The sequence below is a fragment of the Leptosomus discolor genome, chromosome 12 (assembly GCF_034619465.1).
Source record: "Leptosomus discolor isolate bLepDis1 chromosome 12, bLepDis1.hap2, whole genome shotgun sequence".
Taxonomy (NCBI): Eukaryota; Metazoa; Chordata; class Aves; order Leptosomiformes; family Leptosomidae; genus Leptosomus; species Leptosomus discolor.
The window spans coordinates 12,646,353-12,670,656 of NC_141402.1; the positions used below are offsets into that span (position 1 = coordinate 12,646,353).

General features: G+C 41.9%; 1 protein-coding gene across 1 annotated transcript in view; it reads left to right on the forward strand.

The window, feature by feature from the left end:
- BRSK2 (BR serine/threonine kinase 2) overlaps positions 1 to 24,304 on the forward strand; it is a 313,310-nt gene that overhangs the window by 243,819 nt on the left and 45,187 nt on the right. Inside the window, exons 8-12 of the mRNA XM_086472059.1 lie at positions 2,106 to 2,252; positions 9,749 to 9,780; positions 15,135 to 15,299; positions 16,027 to 16,124; positions 21,256 to 21,406. Coding sequence (XP_086328185.1) covers positions 2,106 to 2,252; positions 9,749 to 9,780; positions 15,135 to 15,299; positions 16,027 to 16,124; positions 21,256 to 21,406 — 593 coding nt within the window. The remainder of the gene's footprint in view (positions 1 to 2,105; positions 2,253 to 9,748; positions 9,781 to 15,134; positions 15,300 to 16,026; positions 16,125 to 21,255; positions 21,407 to 24,304) is intronic.

Sequence of the window (24,304 nt, forward strand, 5' to 3'; positions counted from 1 at the left end):
ACTCTATATGAGAACAGATTTTATGTGTGTGTTAAGGTTTTTATATCTGTAATAGTTCAGATGATCATCTACAAGTACAAAAATAACAAGCCCAAAGTCAAATTTTGATGTTCTCATGCATTTATTAGTAAACCTAATTACTCCACTTAAATGTTTTATTTTGACGAAAGCACTTGTACAATGTACAGAGTTAGATTTTACACATTATTTTTGTCTAAAATACTTGAAAATGTTAAAGGACTTTTGTTTGAAAAAATACGCTGATAAATTTTTTAATGGCCTGAATCAAAATACCTTGAAGTAATCTCAGTATGATGCTTTAATTCACCTTAACTGATCCTTCCCTTTTTTTTCTTTTCAGTCATTACAATCCACTGACTTTTTGAAGTTTCAGATTTTTTATCTTGATGTTGCAAGGGAGGAATTTGAATTATCTCACTAGATAGCACCTGGTCATCTATTCCTCCTGAGCAGCTATTTTCATGGCTGATAAAATAGAACTGTATAATGAGCTCTTAATATAACTCCTTGAATTTGTAAGAATAGAAGAGAGAATGTGTCAAGATGGTTAGGGTTGGGAGGAGCGGACTTTTCATTTTCAGGGGGATTCTCTGTCAAGATTTGATGTCTCTCTGTTGCTGCATCTTCGTCTGTTCCTACATATATATATATATATGAGCCTGCAAAATGATTGACATAAGTCTATTATTGACAGAGAGTGCAGAGCTCTCCAGTTAATTATGTCAGGACAAACCCTACAAAAAGTCTCAAACTATAATAGCAGGTGATAGTAATAAAAGAGCTGTAGTTGTTACCTTCAGGAAATGCCACAAAGCAGCCTTGCTGACTTCATCGTGGCTTAAATTGCGTTAGCCAAAGTACTGAACTATCAGAATTGATTTTCCTTTAAGTCTGGAACAGTTACGAAAGAAGTAGGTAACTCAGGAGATCAGTTACAGAAGGCGGGGAGGCGCTCTCTTCAGGGCCGCTTGAACGAACACACAGCAGTCAGTAGTGCCCAGTAGCAGCTGCCATCAAGTGGGTTTTCTGAGGCTTCTGTAAACGGAGCTGTTGGTCTCCATAAACCATAGACACAGGGTGGCTTATACAGATGCACTACTCACTGTAGTAAGAGCAGTGCCAGCACTGACAACTTAAAGCTTCATTATCACAGCAGCTGACAGCTTGCAGCTTCCCACAAACCATCCTGGAAATCAAGGACGCTCGGCACCTACTCGAATTAGGCAGTGCAAGAAGGAAGCGAGAATATCTAGGAAGGTGCAGACTTGCTATAAAAGGGTATCAGCTTCAGCTGGTCCAGTTATCCTAAAGGTTTCAACTTCTTTTTTTCCTTTTTGTCCTTGCAGCAAGGATAAGTCTTTTGCTGCTTTTTGTAGCAAGCTGATGATCTATTCAAAATGTAATTTCAGCTAAAAAACCTCAAGCCATTCATGTAAGTGAGCTACGGTAGGGAAGCAATAGGAACTGGTGACCTGACCACAGCATGGGAACTGGATGGAGTGTATTAAGCAGGTAGAACGTCTGCTGCTTCCAAAGGCTAATGTTGGTTAGGGCTTCTTTTAGCTGTGTCATTTCACTGCGCCATCAGAAAGAGGATGTTCCTTACTGAAAGTCTCTCAAATTCTGTTCACCTCCTTTTCAATGTCTGCAATAAATGTGTCTCGGGAAGATTAAAAATAAGGAGACGATAAACATTGCTGCTGTGAAAGTGTGCCCAGGAGGAATACCAGCACATCAAAAGCTGGAGCTCAGTTTAAGTGAATCCATGCATCTTTGGTGAATTTGCCTGGAAAGGCAATTTCATATTTTGTATTATATTTTATACTGGCAGTCATTTTCTAATTAAAGGTCTAATAGGAAAACTATGTCCTTAGTTTTGTTTCCTATGTTGGAGAAAATACAGCAACACTAAGAAATTATTTCTTTTCAATGGATAAAAAGGTTTTTTTGCTTACTAAATAATTCATTATGAGTTGACTTCCTCTTTTCCAATCTCTCACCGTGTTTATCCTGGCTTTTCTCTTGCCCTCCCCAATTCCCCTTCACTCATCTCTCCTATCCACCACTCTGTCACATCCCTGCAGGGTGCCCTGCCTTTCGATGACGACAACTTGCGGCAGCTGTTGGAGAAGGTGAAACGTGGAGTGTTCCACATGCCACATTTTATCCCCCCAGACTGTCAGAACCTTTTGCGGGGGATGATTGAAGTGGATGCCTCGAAACGTCTCACGGTAAGAAGGCATTTGCTGTGAGTCATGTGAGCAAGGCTTCATTTGTCACCTTGTGTTGCAGTTATGGTTGAATAACTAAGGTAACTTGTTGATTTACTGCCAGTCCTGTGTGTTTCCTCCTGAGCAAAGAATGATTGGAGTTGGTAGAGTCTTTGGGAAGAAGTTAGTTACCTTTTCTATTGAGTCACCAAGGCAAGTTACCTTTGCGTCTCTTCTCTAGCCTCATAATTCTCTTTCACATGTGACAGTGGGCATTTAGAAGAAATCCCTCATAACGTCATCCCAGTGCTGCAGACCCATTAGCACATTTTGGAGTCCACCTGAGTTGTCTGGCTCTCCTGGCTGATACAGCAGTTTGTGGGGGACATGATGTAACTGTTTGAAAGTCAAAACTGTTAGGACTGTTATTTGAAGCTTTGCTATTAAACAGAGTATACTCTTTTTACATTTCTGATGAAAGTGATGGCTTCTTCCTTCATGCCATGCAACCTGCTTTGTAGTCTATCCTGCATTTGCTCTTCATTACCCTCTAGCAGCCTTCAGAGCAAGCGTCTCCCAGTCTGCTCTTTCATCTTGTGCCCTGGGGCGCTGGGCACGTTTAGGCCCACAGCATTGAGCTCCTGGCATTTGGCACTGAGTCTTTGCATCTAGGGTACACCCTGTCACTACAACAGAGACCCTGCAAGGGTGGGCACTGTGTAGTGATTGTATCCTTCATTAACACTGTGGTAATGTTTTGGGGAATTAAAAAAATATTAGCAATTAAAATCATTTTGGAAAGCAAGATTGCCTGCTTGTTGGTGGAGGCGTCTGCCTTTATGGATACATTGCCCTTGTAAATCCTATTGTCAGGCTGTGGTGATGATTTTATACAGATTTACTAAGCTCACAGATTCTGAGTGGGAGTATGTATAAAGAAATGTAAATTTAAAACTCCTCCTGGTTCTTCAGTCTGCTAAAATATTTATAAATAAACTCTCAGATCACTGCTTGGCCTCTCTGCTGAGATTGCTAACAACGGCATCAGTCTGTGCCAGCTGTGATGGTGCTTTTGGGATGCAGACACCTGTCTGCTAAGAAGTGAACTGAAACTCCCTTCACAACGCTGTTTACAGTATTACCTGACAGCTGCAGCTGAGTTTTCCTTTCATTCATTACGAAACCAGGCCATGCTCGATTCGATGACGTAGGTGAAAAGTTCTTTGTGTTATTACTCGTATCCCCACCTGTGCAAAACCAGTAGCCATCCCATTTGCAGTACATAAGTAGCACTGGGAAAAAAAAAAAAAAATACAAAACCCCAAGACATTAGGCACTTTAAAAGGCCTTTTAAAAACAGATTTTTAAAGAACGAAAGAATATTTTTTCAAGTATTTTCATGGAAAGAAAACTGCAGAGGTTATACCCTGAGACGTGAGACGGCTGTTCTTCATGACCAAGAAGGTCACCAAGTCCCTCTCTAGCTTAGTTTCTTTTCCATAATGTAAACATAACAGTTGATCTGTTGGGGTTTTTTCTCTCAAAGATCTTAGCGCCGATGATTTGAATATGCAAGGGAGCAGATCATCAGATGTTAGACCTTGTTCAAATTGTTCAGACTGAGTTTTTCTGTAATGCATAGTCCCTAAATGTTTTGAATTGTGCGATACAGCAGAGAATGTACATGCATAAGAGAGAAAACAGTTAAGGTAAATCAAGGTCACAGAGTGACACACCCCCCCCCCCCCCCCTTCTTTTCTTGATCAAAATTAAGCTCTTCTTTCCTTAGGGAGGAAAAAAACCCAGATTGGATAGTTATTGACAAGCACTAACCAGTGAATTGTGCATAAGAATTTGAAATAAAATTTATTCAAGAGCTGAGAGCCGAGAGGGAAAAAAGATAGTTCTTTGTTACTAGCTGCAATCTTATTTTCCTGATTTTAGGGTCTCAGTTTGCTGTCCCTGCTGCTGTCACACCTCTATGCTGTTAGCGTGCTGGTTGCTTAGATTGCCAGGCAGAAGGGAGCTCTTTGTTTACCATGCAGAAGCTGGGAATATATAGTTCATTTTGAGGAGAGATCTGAATTCGATTTTAGCTGTGTCCTGTGAAAAAGAGTCTAAATATGGGTTTATTTGGAAGCCTCTATTCCTAGAAAATACCTCACTTGAATCAATTTGATATTTATACAAAAATCTGAGTGAAATTGTGGCTTGGGTACAATAAGTACAGATGTAGCTGTTACCATTACTGATCATTTGCTCGATAACTCACTAGTGAATTTAGCAGAAAAATACAGTGAAATGTAAGGTCACTAGAATTTTTTTCTTTCATTTTTCCCTTCCCTTCTCTGCTTTGTTCCTTTTTTTGATTTGTATCTCTTTTCCTTTTCATCCAACTGCATTTCCCTCCCTGCAGTAATTGCCATTTCACAGCACACCCACACCTTCCCCAGTCCATCTGTTAAAATGATCAACAAAAACAGAACTGTCATCGTTCGGCTTCAGTGTTAGAGCTTGAGAGGATTAATGGAGAGAAGGGTACTCAGAATTATTGTTGCTGGCCCTTTCCTGCCTTAAGAAATAGGCATCACCTTTCTTTGTATATGATTCATGTATGGAAAGAAGACTTCGTTGTGTCTTAGTGGAATATTGTTCACACTCACCACATATTACGTAGCCTCATGTATGGTTAGCAGGACATCCTTGACCGCTCTCCTTTACTGGGCCTGTTTTGCTAAACATCTTTTAAAATAAAAGAATCCATGTTTTTCTTTCAGTAGACTGCAAAAGCTCATCCTAGCTGCTGGTCATGGTATTTCTGACCACCCATATTCATGAAAGATGAAATCAAACAAAGAATGAGTACTAAGGCGGTCAGCGTTTGAGAGAGCCTGTCTGAATAGCACAGCCTAAAGGAGCTCCACTTAGCCTACACAGACGATGTCTAAGAAGGGTTGTACTGGTTGTCTGCATATTCATTAGAGGTAATTACTAGGGAGAGAAGGATTATTTAAATGAAAGGAAGATACGGGTACAAAACCAAATGTGTGTCAGATGGCCTTACATGAAAGTAGGCTAGAAATTAGAAGCAGCATTTTCACCATATTACTAACTTCTGGGACAGCTTTCTAATAGGAGTAGTGTTAGGAGGGAAAAGTGAACTAGTTTTGAGTTTGACAAGGTTTATGGAAGAGAGTGAGTGCTCTCAGTGCCTGCAGTACTGCAGGATGAGGTTTCTTTTAGTTATGCGCTCTTCAGAGAGTGAATGGGTTTTTTTCCTTGGAGGTTTCAAATGATTCAGCATCTTTACAGCAGAGAATTACAGCTCCTGTAGTGGAATCTGTTTGCATTCTCAGCCAGTATTTTCTTCTACAGAAGCACAAAGGCAGAGCGGGCAGAGTAAGGAGCTTTTGGTCCACTTTCCTTTTAAAGGCGGATTATTGAAACTTTGTCTGTAGAGCAAGGTGGATCAGAGCAGATATTGCAGAATAAGCTATTCTGATAAAGCTGTTATTGTTCCAGTGTTGACATGTTATTCCACAGTAGAATAAATTGTCTTCTGTGTTGGGTGTCCACATAGTCTGAAATACCGGTCCCTGCATATTATCCAACTTCAATTACACACATTTTCAGAATCTCCTATTTGTTTGATTTTGTTTTTTCTTGGGTCTAATGCATGCTAATGCTGGACCACAGCATCTAAAGAACATTAAAAAAGTGAACAAAGGAAAACTCACCTGATACCTTCATTATTTCTCTAGAGGTTCTTATGGTAAGGGGCCTGTCACGTGAATTATCTCGCTTCACCACCTGTAGAATGGAGGCAATTGCCCAGTTGGTGTATTCAGGCTGTAAGCCTTTGGCTGCCAAGGGCCTACGTGCACCATGCAGGTAGCTTAGTGTTACCTTGCCCTTGTCAAGGTCCCTGGAGGCTGCTCTAGTACGGCTGCTACTACTGACACAGATAGTGGTTTTACTAGTACTGTTTGCTGTTTGCACTGCCAGCTTGAATCCTTTGGGCAGGAAAAGCCTCTATCCTGACATTACACCGTACGTTTAAAGCTCATACTAGAGGATCTTCTGAATGAAGAAGATTCATGTGAGGTGTGGGTCGACTGAGTGTAAAGATGGGTTTAAGCCTGTTCCCTTTCTGGACAGAGAAGTTTGAAATTTAACATGAGTTCAAGCCCAGAAGGCCTCACCCATACCCACAGACTTTGAGGAAGTTTTTCTACAGGTCAGAACTTTTTAGCTTGGCAACCACTCTGCTGAGATCAGTGCCGAAGATGTAGACAGCGCTGTCTTGTTTTCCATCTGCCTGTCTGTCTCCATCTGTTGTTCCCTGCCTTAGAATTCAGATGTAAGCTCCTTGGGGGAGGAGACCTCTTTTTCTGATGAGGTTGTACAGCTCTGTATCACAGCGGGTCTCTCATCTATGGGTGCGGCTCCTAGGTGCTGCTTCAGTACGCAAGTTCAATATACATTGGAAGCATTTTTACGTGAAATCATAATAAAGGAATTCCCCCTCTCCTTCCATTACAGCATTTTAGCTTGCAGAAGTCTCTCCTCTGACTGTGCATGTGCAATGGATCTGAGCATGTTTTGTTACTTCAGAGATGGCATCATGAGACTGTTGCCTGCGGTGGCTAGGAGATATCAGGAAGCAGCATTTTTACAACTTCCATAAAATGGCATTAAATTTGGCAAACTCATGTGCAAACAGCAAGAAGAACCCTCTGGGAAGGGTTGTTAAATGCCTTCATCACTTAAATGCATTTAAACATTGTGTTTAAATGAAGGCAGGAGGAGTGAGATTAGCTCCCACTGTGTATCTCGCTCCCCTACATTGCATAGTAAAAAGCATACAGACTTCTTGTCAAAACCAATCGCCCTCCCATAACCCTCCTGTCACTTTAATGCAGATGAAGAGCAACAAAGCGTTAATTAATTACCTTTAAAAAAGCAGTGAAGATGTTGGCAGCAGCAAGCACACTTGTAATAATATTTCAATGCAATTACATCTGAATCGGAACAGAAATTGGATTCGTAGAATACTTGTCATATCTGGGATATCCCAGCATACTTCACAGCAATGGTTTTGATGTGGATTGAATGGCAGATGTGTAGGTAAAGAGCAGCCGTGAGAGCTGTCAGGCACCTTCGAATGTGTATCAAGGTGCTACAGGGCTTCTCTTTCAGAAAAACGCTGTGGGTTCATTAGATTGAAGGAGGTTGATCAGCAGGGATGGGCAGAAGGGATTTCTCTGACATCTTCCCTGAAGGAGCCCAGAGGTTCTGTGACTAAGACATGAACTGGTGACCCTCCTTTCTTCCCCCTCTCTGACTCAGAAAGTGAAGTGCTGTTGTCTGCTTCGCCATGGCATCTCTACGTATCACAGCCACAAAAGAACAATGTGACCCACGGAGACAGAAAATGCAGCAGGAGAAGCAAGCATGAAAGAGGCTTGGACATCGCTTAGCTGTATCATCTGCATCTTGTCTGAAATCATTAATGTCTCTAACCCTGTGTGGTCTATATGAAATAACGAGTAGATATGCATCTCATAGAGTGGATTTACCAGGCAAAGGAGGTACAGTTAACTGCTTAGCAGATCCTCACAGTACTACGGACCTGATAAGTAACCTCGCTAAAATCCTGTCCCATGGGAACCGTACAAAATAGGCTCTTCTCATGTTCTGTATTTGTACCTCAGCTTGCAAAGTACGAGGAGGAAGAGGCTGAATCTCCAGGCTGTTAGGGGAACACCCATAATGTGTATCTTACCTCAGTTTCAGCTGGTCAGGGGAGATGGCTTTGTGTCAGGAATGCTCCACCTTTCTCTTAATAGCACAGGGGTGAAAGGACTACCTAATGCAAGGGGAATGGTGATGAAGGGGAGTCATTGTGGCAGAGCTGAGGCCACAGCTGGAAGCTGTGCAAGGCTGCCCGGGCCCGTGGATGTGTGTGGTGGGGGGCATTGGTGCTCCCAGCAGCTGGGCTGGTTAGAAGACAGATAGGTATGCAAGTACCGACTGCACCTCTGATTGCAGTGTTGGTGCAGTCTTGCTATTAAAGGAGGCTGTTTGTCTCTCATACTGATCCCTCCAGCTTCCTGTCATGCTTTCCTAAGCTGCATTCCCTTGTTTCTTTGTTTTCAGGAAAAGCCCTGTCTCACTTAAAAAATGATCTGATATAGAGCCAACTTCAGATCTTCCTGGTTTCCCAGGCACAGAGCTGTTGTTCCATAGCACAGAGGTCTCTGATTCCTTGCTCTCTGGGACAGACACCTACTTGCTGTCTCTGAGGTTTTGTTGTTTGTCCGTTCCCGTTTTTTTTTTTTCTTTCTTTTATTTCTCTCTGATTCTCACTATTCTGGAATTGAAGTGGAAAGTAATGAGCAGGACAGCTGTCTCCGTTCTTCCTGACCGGTTTAATGGGCCTGTGATTTCATCTTATAGCTGTTAGCACTTGAGTTTCATTCCAGCTCTCCTCTGCCTTTCACCTGCGTGTTGCACAAACGCAAGCCTATGTGCAGTGAGTGTGCATATTGTTCTGCAGTACAAAGGTGCTTCACAATGAGGAATAGGAGAAATACTGTCCCTGTAACGGATAATCCCTGGGCATTTGTGAGAAGTTCTTTCCTGCTGCGATGACGCTTCAAAAAAAAACAAGTTAGGAAGGTTCTGCTGTAAGTATGTCATATGAACAGCTTGTTCTCTCTCCCGTTAAGAGTTTCTTGGAAAAAGGATGTTACTTTCTTTTCCTCATGCTTGTGGAAAACATGGTCATCATGCAGCATTGGCTGGGATCTGCCTTCCCTAGGTGGTGGACAAGGCCACTGTTCAGCTCTGATCAGTCCTTCATTACATAGTAAAATGCTCATGTGTGAAACAGGGAAGAGGGAAGTAAAAGAAATTTGCAGTCTGGTGTTCAGGTGCTGGAACAATAAGTGGTATTATTTTGACACAGAACCTTATTCTACTTGGTCTTCAGATTTTAATGATAAATGTGAAGCCAGTCAAGAATGGGTCCCGGGAAAAGGTCATATAACAAATGCACTATTTATTTTGTTTATTCATATTATTTGAACCTGTTTCTATCTGCTTCTCTCTCTCTCTTTTTCCAGAACAAAACTAGAAACGAACTTTAGGTCTAAAGAATCGTCTGTTGTGCACATACAGAAAGAAGCAGTGTGTTAGCTTCAGTTAGGTTATAGAGGGCAAGGGCTTAGGAAGGGAAAAACTTAAACTGCCAAAACACTTGCTGTGAAGCCTTGTACTTAGGCATTTTCCTGAGACTTGCTCCTGACTGATTCCTTATGTCCAGAATTATAGTCTCATTTCCAGTGGGGCAGGTGAGGATGAACATGCTCTTATGCAGCATGAAGTTCCTGTTGTTTGCGCAGATCCATCTCTGGAATGTTGAACTTACCTGAATAAGCCTTGGAAAAGGATGTCTTGTGGAGTTACCTTTTCTGTTTTACAGCACTAATTGCTTGTTTTCTTTCCCTTTACAGCTAGAACATATTCAGAAACACATATGGTATATGTAAGTAACATATTTTTTAAATTCAATTTTGCATGCATTTATTATTGGTTCTGTTGTGGGAGCTGATATTCTAGTGATCTCTGAAGAGAGAGACTGGAGTTTGAAAGCAGCTTTCACACAGGTGGAGAAAGGGGCAGAGGACAGAAAGGCGTCTTAATTTTTTTTTCACCCTTTGCTACTCATAAAATTTTATCTATCTATATATTTATCTCAAGCCAGGAACTAGTGGCTAGCAACTGCTTGAAATAAACGTTCAGTCCAGCAACTTGCTGTGTAAAAAGATCCCTGCAAATGATCAGCAAAAAACCCCCAACTAACAGCCACATTCAGTTTGCTATCCAAGTGCTACAGACAATCCCTTGTAATACCTGCTTGACGAGAAAGCTTCCTTCTTGGCATCTTGGCTTTTCTCTGAAGTAGAGACAAAAACGATGATATTGATAAGTAAGCACCTGTGAACAAGAGCTTTTCTGTCTCCTAATCCCTACTCCTTCGCAGCAAGCTAAGAGGCTGCTTCTGACCTTGTAACCTGTTGATGTGAGAGCAGTTCTGTGACTTGATTAAAAGCAGCAGCCTTGACAGTGAAACAGGAGGTCTGTGAGAAAAGTCTGCGCCTGTCTAGTGGTTTGGGTATAAGGAAGACTGATGGCTTTTAAAAGTGACCTTGCACTTTGTGTAGCCTTAATAGTATTTCAAGAAATCTAAGTAAATAAATTATTTTTTATACTGATGATAACCTAATCAAACTAAGGAGAATACTTCACGTATTAAACAAGGAAATGATGCTTTGATACATGCTTCTCGGGGTCAGCATACCTACAGGTTCCCCAGGTGGGTGATAAGGAAAGTCTTGCCTTTATAAGACTATCGTTGCTCTTGGGAAATGAGGATGTTATGAACTGATATTTAAGGCTGTCACCAGGAAAAAAAAAAACAACAACAAACCAAAAAACTGTTGATTTGTTTTGTTTTCTCTAATTCTGTCTTATGGGCAATGATCACTCTGGATTTGTCTGACTTTGATAAGACCCGAGGGCATTCAACAGTTGGTTGAATAACATGGGTTTTTCTTGGTTCATCTGTAATGGTGGCAGCACTCTGCCCATGGCTTTTTCATGCTCTCTGCAGTTACCAGTTGACATGGCACCTCTTTAAACCGAAGAAGGACTCGAGTGTTGTTTGCTGCAGGTTTAGGATTTTTTAACTCTCATGGATAAAAGTAGGAGAAATGGAGGGGGGAAATCTTTAACTGTAATCTCTGAAATACCCCTCCTATAGCGTCTCACTAGCAATTCCAGAAGTAAATCCTGTTTACGCCAGACTGGACAGCCGATCACCTCTGTTTTTTCATGGAGTGCAGTCAGCTGACTTTCGCTCTGCTTTGATCAGAACTGGAATAGGAAGTGAAATGAAATGTCATTGATCACTTATATTGTTATTCTAACCCTCCTCAAGATTTTTGCCTGGAAGTTCTCACCTGTCGGAGGACTGTTGTCCCAGGCTCACGTGCACGTGGCAGATGTTACTTCATGACTTCAGTCTACATGTAGAATTTGAAGGTTTTTTTCTTTGCAGACATAAGCATTTGAACGTTTTCACATACATCTTGATGAAGGTCAGACTCTCTGATGATTGATGCAGTAAACAGTTTTTTTTACCCCAATGGAAACAGCATCTGAGGCTGTTTTCAGAAGTAGAAACTGGGTTTTGCCAAAGCAAGTCTCCCCTAGACTGCCAGTGTAGTCAATGCAGAGAGAGAAAGGCTCATCCAGAAGTCTGTCCAGATTGCCTAAAACGAAGTTTCTGCTCAAAATAGCTTTTCTAGTGAGTCTCTTACTCATTTTCTCTCTACTGGCCATGGATTGACCTAAGGAGGTTAACCTCCTTTGGCTAAATTTAGTCTGTGAATAACCCTGCCACCTCCAAAACTTGACTGCTTTCATCTGGTAATGTTTCACAGCCTCTTTGCATTCATTTTGCCTGGAAATATTGATGCTGACAGAGAAGGAGGGGTTATAAATGTTTTACTCTGTGGCTGTTTTGTTCACATCTTTAATTTTTTCTTTATTTCATGTATCAGTACTATTCTATGTAAAATCTTCATTCTTTGTCATATGTAGGTTACTGACCTGAAAGTTGTACTCAGAACATATAAGTTATTTCATTGAATTCTTCAAATAAGTATTAAGGCTACTGTAAAACTGAGGAAAAGACTTAATTGCAGACTAGGCAGACAGAGAAAAAGGTTTTGAAAGTTGAAATCATGATTCACAAGCCGGAGAAAAGAAACGAAAAAGAAACCTTTCGTCACCAACCTCCAGTTCTTCTTGCACTGAGGTTTTTTAAGCCTTTTTAATTGAAATAAATTTTTTTTTCCTCAAACGCCAGTTACCGTAAAACAGCAAATAAACAGCAGTTATTTTCACATTTTTTTCATAAAGCAAGAGGGCAAGTAAAATTAGCTATTATGGTAAATACACACTCCTGGAACACTGAGTTATTGCCCTAATCATGAAGGTACCAAATTTACTAAAATCAGAAAAAGAATAACTGTACCAGTTCTGCTTTGCTTTGCACTGATGCAAATGTGCATCTCGGTGAGATTCACGAGGAAATTTCATGGAGAGACAGAAAAAGTCCGCCCTGGTCCGGAATCACAGCCATTGTATGCACCAGTCTTCACGAAAGAGACAGGTTTTAGAGCAGCAATTACATTCATGTGGGCCTTTAAAAAATAGACGTGATTTGCAGTATTCATCGTGTGACATTGTTTGATATCTATGTGGGCTGAAATGCAACAAATTTGACACTCTCTGCTAGACTGAGAATGGAAGAGGCAATACAGCCATGCCAATCACAGCCAGCCCCAGTGATTTGCTCTTCCCGAAGCACTGAGTTGTGTTGCCAAATGACAAGGCGCCTCTTTGCAGATTTTGCTTGTACCTGATGAGGAGGTGTGAAAATTCCTGACTATGTCTGAGGCTGACCAGGTGCAGGGCATAAGGAAAAGCCACCTCTCGGTGCACAGAAGATGGCAAGCTGTGCTCTCTAGAAATGGCTCCCATGCTGACTGATAGAGAAGAAGCTTGCCGGTGATACTCTCTTTTAGACCAGGGCAACTAGTAGGAAACCCAGATTTTCTGGAAATTTTCAAAAACAATAATTCTTTTTAACGTCTTTAAGGATATCTGCTTGTAACATAATGAATGATTAATTAAGTCAATACTTTTTAAAAGTGAACTGCAGATCATTAAAAAGCAAAACCGCTCAGCTGCTATTCCAAGGTCTGTCCTGAAAGAATACATCTTAATGACAAGGTCATCACTGGATTGATAGTGATCTGATCGTTGCTTACTACCTGCTGAGAGCTAGATCCTGATCCTAAGAGGTAGGAGTAGCTACCTTTTAAAGACAGGGCACTAAAGATGTTTCTTTAGTTGAACAAGGATTTTCAAATCTAGCCCTTAGATTCAAGACCATGGTGTCATTGCAGAAGACATAGACACTTCTACGAGATTCCAAGGGGGCATCAGAAGCTGCGGTTTAGTGATATGACACAGAAGAATAAATCCCAAGGAGCAGATTCTTTCTCTGTCCTGTATATGCTGCTTCCAGCCTCCTAAATTGAATAAAACTGAGCAGGGTGTCTGTGAGTGCTCAGTGTATGGGAAGCAGGATCTGACCCTTGTAACACACACCAGAGGCCATGACACGTAACCAGGAAGGGCTGAACACATTTTCACTGCTTCAAGAGAAGATAAAATGAAAATTTCCGAGGAGTCTTTCTACAAGTGATGTCCCACAAACATGGTTAACAGAGCAGATACCTCACAGGTGCATTTCAGCTTGCTTAAAAATAAATAGCAATCTGCTGTGATTAAGGTGTAGCGTGTAACTGTCCTGTCTTAGCATCAGAGCCCTGGCAGCAGCAACTTCATATTGCCTTCTTACCTTGGAGGAGATAATCTGCATTGGCTCTCTTTTTGGTACACTGGCTAAGGCCTTGAGCTCATGTGTATGATCCTCCAGAGTTGCTTTCTAACCTACCCAAGAAAAAATAGGGACATTTGAATTGGAGCTCCTTTTTCTCTGTATATACTTGGACAGCTCATATCTGAGCCCAGAGCATTTTAAGCTGTGCAAGTTCACAAGTTGTATTTCTGCCAGCATCAAAAGGAAGAATCTCTTGCCCAAACACAGCCCCATAAACAGCAAATGCTAACGTCTGATGCAGTTTAAATACTCCCGATTCCTGTTGCCACCCTGGGAGGCTGGACCCAACAGTCACACATTTACATCACATAAAGGAAGAGGAGGACCTCACCCAAAGAGTAGAAAAACCTCAATGTCACACAAAACATCCATTGAGAAATAGTGAAGATTCAGGGTAGACTGTTTCTCCAACAGAAATATCACCACCACCAAACCCACTGCTTTGGGTGGATCGAGTTTACAATAAATTGCTCACTGCCTACCTAAAGAAAATCAAAGGATAGTCAGGGTGTCTGCAATAGATGTCATTCAGTCAGTTATAGATACCCTGACACCTTGACCTGTTCCTTGCAGTCAGGGCCTTTAATTGCAACGAATAATCAATATTTCCTGAGCCTAGTGAATGGGATGAGATAATTATGCAGGAAGCCTGTGTTAACTACTTTTACAAGAGTGATACGCTCTACTGCTCATGGGCATCACACTTGAGCCAGGGTTTTCAAATTTGCATGTCTGAAGAGAAGCAGAGATTGTTGTATTTGGGCATGAAAATAAACAGCCTGGGTTCCTCAAAAACCCATTAAAAGGTGTCAAGTGGGACCTGAGCACTGAGGTCTCTTAATCACATTGGAAACTTTAAAGAAAGAGACTGCTGCAATGCCGGTTGTAATCAGAATTGGTGAAAAACACTGACAGTTTATTTGCAGCTCCTTCTTTGAAAGAGAATCATTCCACTTGCACTTTTCTTCCTGATAGCCTGAGGTCTGGCCTGCTGATGAGACAGCATCTCTAAAACTGCGGAGTGTTTTATAAATGTTTGGCATTAGGACACTGAACAGCTGCTTAAATTATGAGGGCACTGGTAAGTGAAGTTCCTACTGCCTTTCTGACTGAACGCAGACATTTCTCATTAAAGACCCAAATCCACGAGGTGCTGGTCACTCTTAGCCTTCACAGTGGTTTCTTCTGAAAAGAATATCTGTCTGGTTGGGAGCTCTGGTCTCTCAGTGGGAATTTAACAAGCTATTTCCATCTGTTGCTGCAGGCTGTGTTTCAGAGTATGGGTTCATTTGTGACTCATGTTTCTTTTCTCTCTTTCTTTCCCTGCCCCCTTTCTCTCTCTCATCTTCTTTCCTCTGCAGAGGGGGTAAGAACGAGCCAGAACCAGAGCAACCAATCCCTCGAAAGGTGCAGATTCGTTCTCTCCCTTCCTTGGAGGATATTGATCCAGACGTGTTAGATAGCATGCACTCGTTAGGCTGCTTCCGTGACCGAAATAAACTCTTACAGGACTTGTTGTCGGAAGAGTAAGCACTTGCTCAGTCTTCATATCAGTTGGGTCTCCACGGGCTGGGGTGCTTATAAACCTGGGGAGAGGTAGAGAGCACTTTAACTAATGTCTCTTGCTGCAAGGGACCAGTAGCAACTTCTCACTCTCTGGCTGCTCATATGCTAGTGAGGGGTTGGGAGCAAGCAGGGAGCCTTTCTTGCACCGTGTGTCAGAAGCTCACAGCCTGACCAGCAAGGGAGGCGTGGTGGTGTCTCTTCCCTTGCTGCCAGGCAAGGTCACTTCAGGAAAAGATGGGCCGTGCCGTCCGGATGGGGAGGCAGCATTGCTGTTACTTGTGTTGGGTGTGCCTTTGCTGGCAAATTTTTATTAATTACACCTGAGAGCTGGTGTAGTTCCTGACGTGTTAAGAGGGGCACGTAGTGGAAGGAGCACTTAGAGGCTCAGGAGACCTGTCTTGCTGCCACTCTTGATTTGGACTTCCTGTGAACATGTTACCTCATCTGTCCTGTGCCTCTGTTCTGTGTGTGTAACATGGCAAATCGTATTTCCTTTCCTCACTAGCTGCATGTTGGAGACAGCAAGGTTCTCAAAAGCTTTGTGAGCTGTGTATCTAGCTGGCAGATACATGGCTGTTTCCAGCTTATTTAGAATAACTGTAACTATTTGTTTGATGAGAAGGGTTTATCTACATGTTGATGTGGTTTTCTCTTCAAATTTAAAGATTTTTTTTTTCTTTTTTTCAGAGAAAACCAAGAGAAAATGATTTATTTTCTTCTGCTTGACCGGAAGGAGAGGTATCCTAGTCATGAAGATGAGGATCTTCCCCCTAGAAATGAAATAGGTACTACAGATATGACCTCTGTCACTATGAACCCATCTCTAGTTCCTCTTCACCTTTTTTTTTTTTTAATGTATATGCCCAAACCCTAGCATCACTGTTACCTTCCCACTGAAATGGTGTACAGCATTGGTGAGAATCCTCAGCCTGAGGCAGTCAGGTCTGTTCTGTGGTTAAACGCGAAGGCTTCATTTTTCAGGACGTGTCTGTCTCACAATGCAGAAACATCCAAGTTGGTCATGAACCAGATCTTCAAAAATACCACGTGGATCCCCAAGCCAGCTCTGTGCAAGCAGATGAGGTTTAGAAGCAGTATAGTCTAGTGGCAGAACTTTCTAATTACTAATCTGCATGCAGTATTGCAGAAATGCTCCTTCTGGACTCGAGCTAGTACAACTGCGTAGCAGTGCATCCCTGTGAAGTTACAAATGTACATGTTCTCTTTTCTGTAGATAAGTATATACACTGCTGAAAGTATGGATAATATCACTTACCTGTTTATAGCACATACATCAAACTCCCACGTTTTTAGACTATCTCAGAAAGATTTTAAAGGCTTAATATACAGTAAGATTATGTATCTTATAAAGCTCTTGTGATACCACTTTATTCCTGAAGAATTGTTCATTAGTATTTTTAGGTACTGCTGATCGCCGTGGACTTCACTAATCCAGACACCAGGAAAAATCCTTCCCTAAGGAGCTAACTATATAAGCGACTCTTGCTGTGCAGAGTGACAAAAGTTTAACTAATAAAAGATTAGTCACTTCTATCAATGACCTGAAATAGCATTTTTACGGTAGTGTTGTGATTTTCGGATATTGTATTTCAGCACTTTGAAGGCTGGAAGCAAAGTGCTTCTTTATTTTCACTGGAAAGCCTGGAATCTCCCAGGCTTACAAGGCAGTGGTATATTGAACTGTAACTTCATTAATACTCCATTGGATTATTACCTTATCCAAGTTCCAGGCTCCAGGCCCTATGATTTTGCAGGGAAATCTTTTCTATGATTTCTGTGATTCTCTCTCTATGAGAGAGAAATGGACTTTCTTCATCAGCACAGTAACTTTTAAACTCTTACCTGGATGGAGCTACAGAAAGCACGTTAGCAGGGAACCTGATGAAGATGGGTAGATGTGCCAACTGCAGGTCCTGTGGTCAAAAGCCCCTTGCTCAAGGCAGTTTGTCATCTAGCACTTTACTAATCAGCTTTTGACTGAAACAGATTATCCTGCCATGTAAGGACACCATCATCTTGTTTTAGAAGTGCTTTTGTCATAAGAAAAGAGGCAAGGTGACTCTAGAATCTTCATATCCAGCACGTACATGAATACGTAGCTGTGCCCTAAATACATCATATATCTCTCTTCCACACGCCAAAGTATTTTCATAGTTTGAACTGAAACATTATGCTCCACTCTAGTATTTTTTGTGCAAGGAATGAAAATGTTCCCCAACAGGGAAACACTACTGTGAATGTATCGTCGTGCCTCATCGGCACATTTTAGAGTCTTTGAGCATTATTCTTTGAGTGTTTGTAGGTTGTATTTCCTCTTCCACAGGGGGTTTCCACCTCCTCTGTTCCCAGCAGTATCTCTGAGAACATGGGGCAAGGTTTAATTAAAAGCAGTCATGCTTCTGATGAATATCTCATCATTAGCCATTAGCAATGGCCTTGCACAAAGAAGAGCAGAGAAAAATGAACAGATTTAATAACAACAGCTTGAAGAAACTACATTCATGAGAGTTGTGCATTGCCTGAGCTCTTGGGAAAAAAAAAAAAAAAAATGTGCATCTCAGAGTATTTTGCATGTCAGGTCTCAGAAAGGATGGATGCAGGTAAAAATATGGCCAGCTCAGACTAGCACTCTCTTCTGGTGTCCCTTTTGTCTGCTTCAGCTGTGTGAAGCTTTCTCAAAGGCCCAGGGAAGGGCCACCTTCACCATCTTTCAAGCCCAGCTCCATTTTCTTTACCTGAAAACATAGAAATGAGAAACTTCTCAGTAAAATGAATGAATGTCAACCAGCATCTCCTTGAGGAAAAGGCTTTTGTGGGATGGAGTTTCTTAATAAACCAGAGAACAAGGATTGGGCCAGAATAGCCCTACAGGATATAGGTGCCTCATCCCAACTCAGCAATTGAACCTTTATTTCCCACCTTCCAGGTGAATGCCTTGACACTTGGATCATTAACTATACGATTCTCTCTTCCTCTGTAAAAATCCTTAGGAATGGCTTCACTTTTCTGATGTGAAATAAAAAGAAAATGCATCCTCAGAACTATCGCAGATCCAGACTAGGACTCGATCTTTTTTCCCATATGAAATACTACCAGAGAGTCAAGAAGAGAAGGGCGAACACTGGAGGTTTTCCTATTTTTAATTCCTGTTCTTCAAAATCTTCTACCACTTTTATATGATAGTACTTTAGTCTTTACGGCAGGCTGGCTGTGTATTTAACTGTTTCTTTAGTACCTTTAGACTTGGCAGTGATGACAGACTCGGTGTCATTCCATTTCTTACTCAGACTCTTTTAAAAAACATGTACAATACTTGCTACCCTCAGCCATGTATAGTGTAGGGTTGTAGCCAATTTCAAGGAGGAATCAAATAGCTTTATTAGAAGCTTAGCTATATTCGTACAAGCTTCTGGATCTATTTTCCATCAAACTTCTGTGAATTGCTGTTGTTGAATTTATAGGTGTGTTTAACCACCTGCTCTTTTTGCTTAGTCCCTTTCTTTGATAGTTTAAAATATAGATTGGAAATCAATGTCTTCCAGCATCTTGAGCAGCAAGGACTTGTACAAAAGAACCATTTAGCTTGTTAGTGATATCCTTCTCCTCCTTAATTGTTCTGTTGATTCCCTCACGGTCCCTCTGGGTACTCTCCTTCACTCAAGCTCTCTCTTTCTGATGGCTGTATAAAACACTGTTATTCAAGTCTTTAGCCAATTCCTCTTCAAATTTCTTCTTCGCTGTCTTTTAATGTCCACCTTATATTTGGCCTGTCACTTTTGTAAGTGTCACTCAGGTGAATTTCCATTTGTTCTTCTGTTTTGAACATGCTTGGATTAAATTGCCTTTTAAAATACCTCTTCATAAAATGTTTTTCTTGCCTTTTTCCATCTTTCTTGTTTAGACTCTATTATTAACTAACATTGATGCAGTCTGAGCTTACTCATCTCCATTCTTTTGACATTAGCTGCTTTATCTTCCTTCTTCTTCCTTATTTTTCCTTTCTTTTAAACTGCACTCTTCCATCCTCCTTTCTAAGGTCGATATCCCTCTGCAAAATATGTCTCAACTCTCTGTTGTGGATTCCAAACGTAATTATCTTGTCATTATGTGTCTTCCTTGGCTCTACTCACGCTTCCGATACCAGCAGTTGTCCTGTGGGATGAATCCTTTCTCATTCTTTGAACTTGTTTGAAGAAGCAGGAGTTTGAAATGTCTAAACCTTGTCCCAGCTGACTCTTGACCACTTACACGTGTGCAGCTGAACTCACCCAGTATAACTGCTTTACTAGGTTTATCTCCCTTTGGTTTCCCTCAGCTTTATGCACTATATGTTTTTCCTAATCTGGAGGTCATTGCCCCTGCTAGTATTTTCTATTACCTTTTTATTACTGGATGTAGTTTGAAATGTGGTGAGACACAACTGCTTTTTTTTCTAATTAATTTTTATTACTGTTAAGAATACTTGGCTTATACAGTAATGGGGTCAGTTGTTATCACTAGACCATTTGCATTTGAGCCATCTTTGCTCATGCTCATTGTTTCAAGAATAAGCCCTGCCTTAAAAGAGATCTTGTTCTAAAAACCATGATGTGAGAGAGAGAAGAAACAAGCAAGTAGGTGGGGGGTATGAGGAGAGCAGGGTAATAAAAATAATGCCATCAGGCTAGGCAGTAGAGGTAGAATTGTCAAATGCAGTATCTCTGGTTTTGCAAAGAGGAAGAAGCCTTCGGGGCTTCCTGGCAGAGGAAGAAGCCTTAGGGGCTGGGCACTGCAAGCGTCTTTCTAACTGCAGGGGCAAAGGGTGCCTTTTCTTACAGGTGGCCACTCTCCGCTGAAATTAAGAATCTGTCTATAAATAGAATAGAGGCAGGGACCTGAAATAGCCAAAGAAAAGAAAAGAAAATCTTTCTGTATTTTTTTCTGTCTTCCTCCTTTTTACTGTTTTGATACCGTGAGAGAAGTTCATAATAAAACATCTCAGCAGGTCTGCATTTGGTTCCCTGCTTTGCCGTGGAGGCGTGTGTGGTTTGGCAAGTCACCTTCTGCAATGCAGTTTGGTATCTAAGGACTCTTTTCAGAGCAATTCAGGTGCTCCTCAAAACCCCAGTAAATGTTTGTCAGCACCTTTAGGAATTAATTGCCTTTGAATGTCTCATTCTTATACCTCAGTTTTCACTCTGCAAAGTGAAAGTAGCACTTCAGTACCTCATAGAAATGTTACACAATAAAAAGTGTAAAGCACTTAAGTTACTATAGCAGTAAAATCTGTACGATGACCTCTGAGATAAATTCCAGTAGCTCTCATTGGAGATTCATCTCGGGTAGACAAGTATGTTTAATTTGTAATGCTGAAAGAGGAAAAACATAAAGCAGCGGGGAAAACCTGAAATCTAATCTTAAAGATGCAAAAAAAAGGATATGTTTTCAGAGGAAAATGCAATTCTGAGTTCAGAGTGTACTCGTGTCCCTGTGTCACATTTAATCTAGCTAGCAGGGACATCGAAGGCAAGCTCTAGCAAGCTGAGTACCTACAGAGGATCACTAGATGACTCTGGCTAACAGCTTGTGCTATAGCCCATACTGTCATCTTGTTATTACTGTTATCAGCTTTGTAAGGTAATTTCTGCAAGCTATTCCATAGTTGTACCTTTATTTTACAGTGCTCGTGTATTCAGGGCAGCAGCAGTGCTCCTTCTCTCTGTAGATGGATTGCAACTTGTATCTTAATATTTGCAAATTTGGAAGAAGGGAGAGACTGCAAATGTTCACCTCCCTCATGAGATACTTGTCTCTGCAGGGGAGATGTGAGAGGGAGATTGCTGGGAGAGGGTTTAACCAACCTGTGTGAGGTAAGTCACAGTGGAATTCAGCTGACAGCTTTTTTTTTTCATAAAGATCCCCCCAGGAAGCGAGTGGACTCCCCAATGCTGAACAGGCATGGGAAGCGGCGGCCAGAAAGGAAGTCGATGGAGGTTCTCAGCGTGACAGATGGTGGCTCCCCAGTCCCTGCTCGCAGAGCTATTGAAATGGCACAACATGGACAGAGGTGAGTCTCTCCTTTACCCAGGAGTCCTGCCTGTCTGGGTTTGCTGCCATCTTTGATGTTAGACCTACAAAGGAGCTGTGGAGCTTTTCAATTCGCACCAGCACTCATTACAACTTCCAAGCACATTTACAACATGATCTGGCAGCCAGCAGCGCCTATGCACACAGGACCAGAAGTCCTTCCAGGGGCTTAAGGGTTGTGTTTGCTTGCAGCTATCACCCAGGAAACCACCATGTCCTCTGGGCAAGATTCAGCTCACCTCTTTTTAATTGTCCAGAACATAGGCATTCAGTCTAAGCTTGTGATACAGGCTGTCACTCCAGGCAGTGGGGACAGATGAGGGCTTTGGAGGGTCTCAGTTACATATGTCCTCTGTCCCACAATCTTAGATGGAATAAACTACCCTCTGGTTCTTCCTCTCTGTCTCCATAGCCTACAACAGTAATCCAGATGACTATCTTGGATTAGGTGCCTAGCTTTTGGGCACCCAAAGATAAGTGAGATGAACCCCACCCTCCATGTCATCAGAACAGCTTGAATCTGGAAAGCCCTGTCCAGGCATCTACAGATGCCTCTAAAATGTGCTGTCAGAGCCAGCATGTGTCTGACCCGCATAAATTACCACATGCGTGTAAAGTGATGAAATATGTATAATTTTGCCTCTTTTTCTATCAAAGAACGTTGTCAGTGTTATGGAGAAATAGCAGAAGAAAATGGTGTCTCCTCAAGGCAGGTTTTGGGAGAGTAAGTGAACTGTGGAAGTTCCCTTATGCGAACCATGGAAGTTGCTTCCTCGGTCCCTACAACTGGCCTAAGGGAAGCACATGCGTTTGGATTCACACTTGCGTGAATCAATCAATTCAGAAGAACACATCACATATATGGATGATGATGATGTTGTAGCTTCTGTTTTGGCTTTATGATATGATTTTTTTTGTTCAGCTGTTAAGATCTGCTCAAAAAGAGCCTGCTGTGCCCAGAAACTCCCTTTGCTGACTGAGAACTGGATGAAGAATGTGAAATATTTTCATGTCCAGAGGCCCCTAGAATTGCTGGAAAGCTTTGCTGGCAACTGTTACAGTTCTATGTACAGCAAGGAAAAAGTGGTGATTTCCAGAATCCACTAGGACTTACTTTAGACTGGATATGTGACCTTGAGATACACTGCCATGAAGATTTTTCGTTGTAGTGTAGGTTGGAAACCTGTCTTGAATATGTGGTTTGCTTTGATGTGAGGTCTGAGCAAAGGAAGTGTTCAGGACAGGGTGTGCTCAGTGTTCCTCTCAGGCCTCAAAGCGATAAAGGTGAACACAACACTGACAAACAGTTGCTCACTCCTTATTCAGCTTGCAGTGTTTAATCTGGTGCCTGGTAGATGCAGGGGTCATGAAGGTCCCAGAGCCAGGCAGAGGTGAATCACTTCCCCCCACCCCAAGACTGCCTGTGAGCCGCAGTGCCCTCCGGCTGTTTACAGTAAGTGCCACCTGGGCAGAACGAGTAGGAGGTGTTAGACTGATCCCAGAGTTTTCTGAGAGCTGAAACCTTTTCTTTCAGCTCTCAGCTTTGACTTTGGATTCAAAAGCCTGAAGAGGCAAAGCTGTGTCTCGATATCGAAAGTGTTTCTTTTGCTTTTAAATGTCTCACTCAATTCTGCACATGGAAAGAATTGAAATCAAAAGCTCTGAGATGAGTTCAGAGCAGAGACATATCCAGGCTGCATATCAGTAAAGAAGGTCTCTGGCTGAAGGAGGGAGCGAAACCTGCGAGGCACAAAAGAGATACAGGGCAATGCATACCACAACTCAGGGCTGGACATAAAGGTGTGATTAAGGGTGGAGAAAGGGCTGTAATATCACCATGATTGATGATGATGGGCATGGTAGTGCTTGTTTTGGAAGGGGTTAAAGGGAAGATGTTATTTCACTCTATGCGTGAGCTTCCATAATTCATACCATCCACATCCACAGATGACAACGGCACATTTTGTGTTGCTGGCAGCACAGTCGTTTATAATGTGAACTGGCTTCATTAATGAACACCACTGCATGGGGATTGTCTGGGGACGATGCATTGCTGATGGGGCACCATCTGTCAGAACAGTCAGTAACAAAGTGACAAGCCTTCCACCAGGAGCGGAGGATTTTTAAGGGCTAGTCGCATATTCTATTCCGTGAAATGACCCATTGAGAGTGGATTTTACAGCAGTAGGGCTTAAACCCCAGAGGTGGATGCTTTTTTAAGAATGGCATTTTTTGGTCTCAGCAGATGACTATTCAGTGCTTTTAACCTACAAGACTAGGAGGACAGGGAGGTGGACCATGGAAACAGGTCTCCTGTTCTGACACGGACGACGTGTGTAAACATCTGGACACACAAAGCCATTGCTTCTTTCTTGAGCTGGGAGAGATACTCTTCTAACCAGTGGGCAGAGCACACCCATGTGTCTTGTGATTTAGTCCTATTGCCCTCTTTCCCAGTAGTAAACAGATGTTTGCTTGCATAAAGGGGATTTATGTCATAACCTCTGGTTTGTGTTTCTGTGTGGTGAACTGTGCTTTTGGTGACCTTGTGGGTACCCTACAAGCGTCTGGTCTTGGCTTGTTTAAGGGCCTGTCTTTCCATTGAGATTTGAAACTTGGCAGCCTTCAACCCTACAGGCTGAGAAAGTATGAAGTGAAAAACATAGTCCTTCGGTGACTTAGTTTTGGACAATGGAAGAGGGGAACTCGGCACAAAGGCTGCTTGTTGAGCTTACAGAGTCCTTGAAATGCTTGTGCTGACCTCTCCAAGTGTTCTCCATTGGGTCTTTGTATGTGGCAAAGTTAGTATGCACAAACATCAGCCACCCTAAAACTGGTGACAAAGTTTTCTTAATTCTTGGTTTTCCCTGCTAGTTGT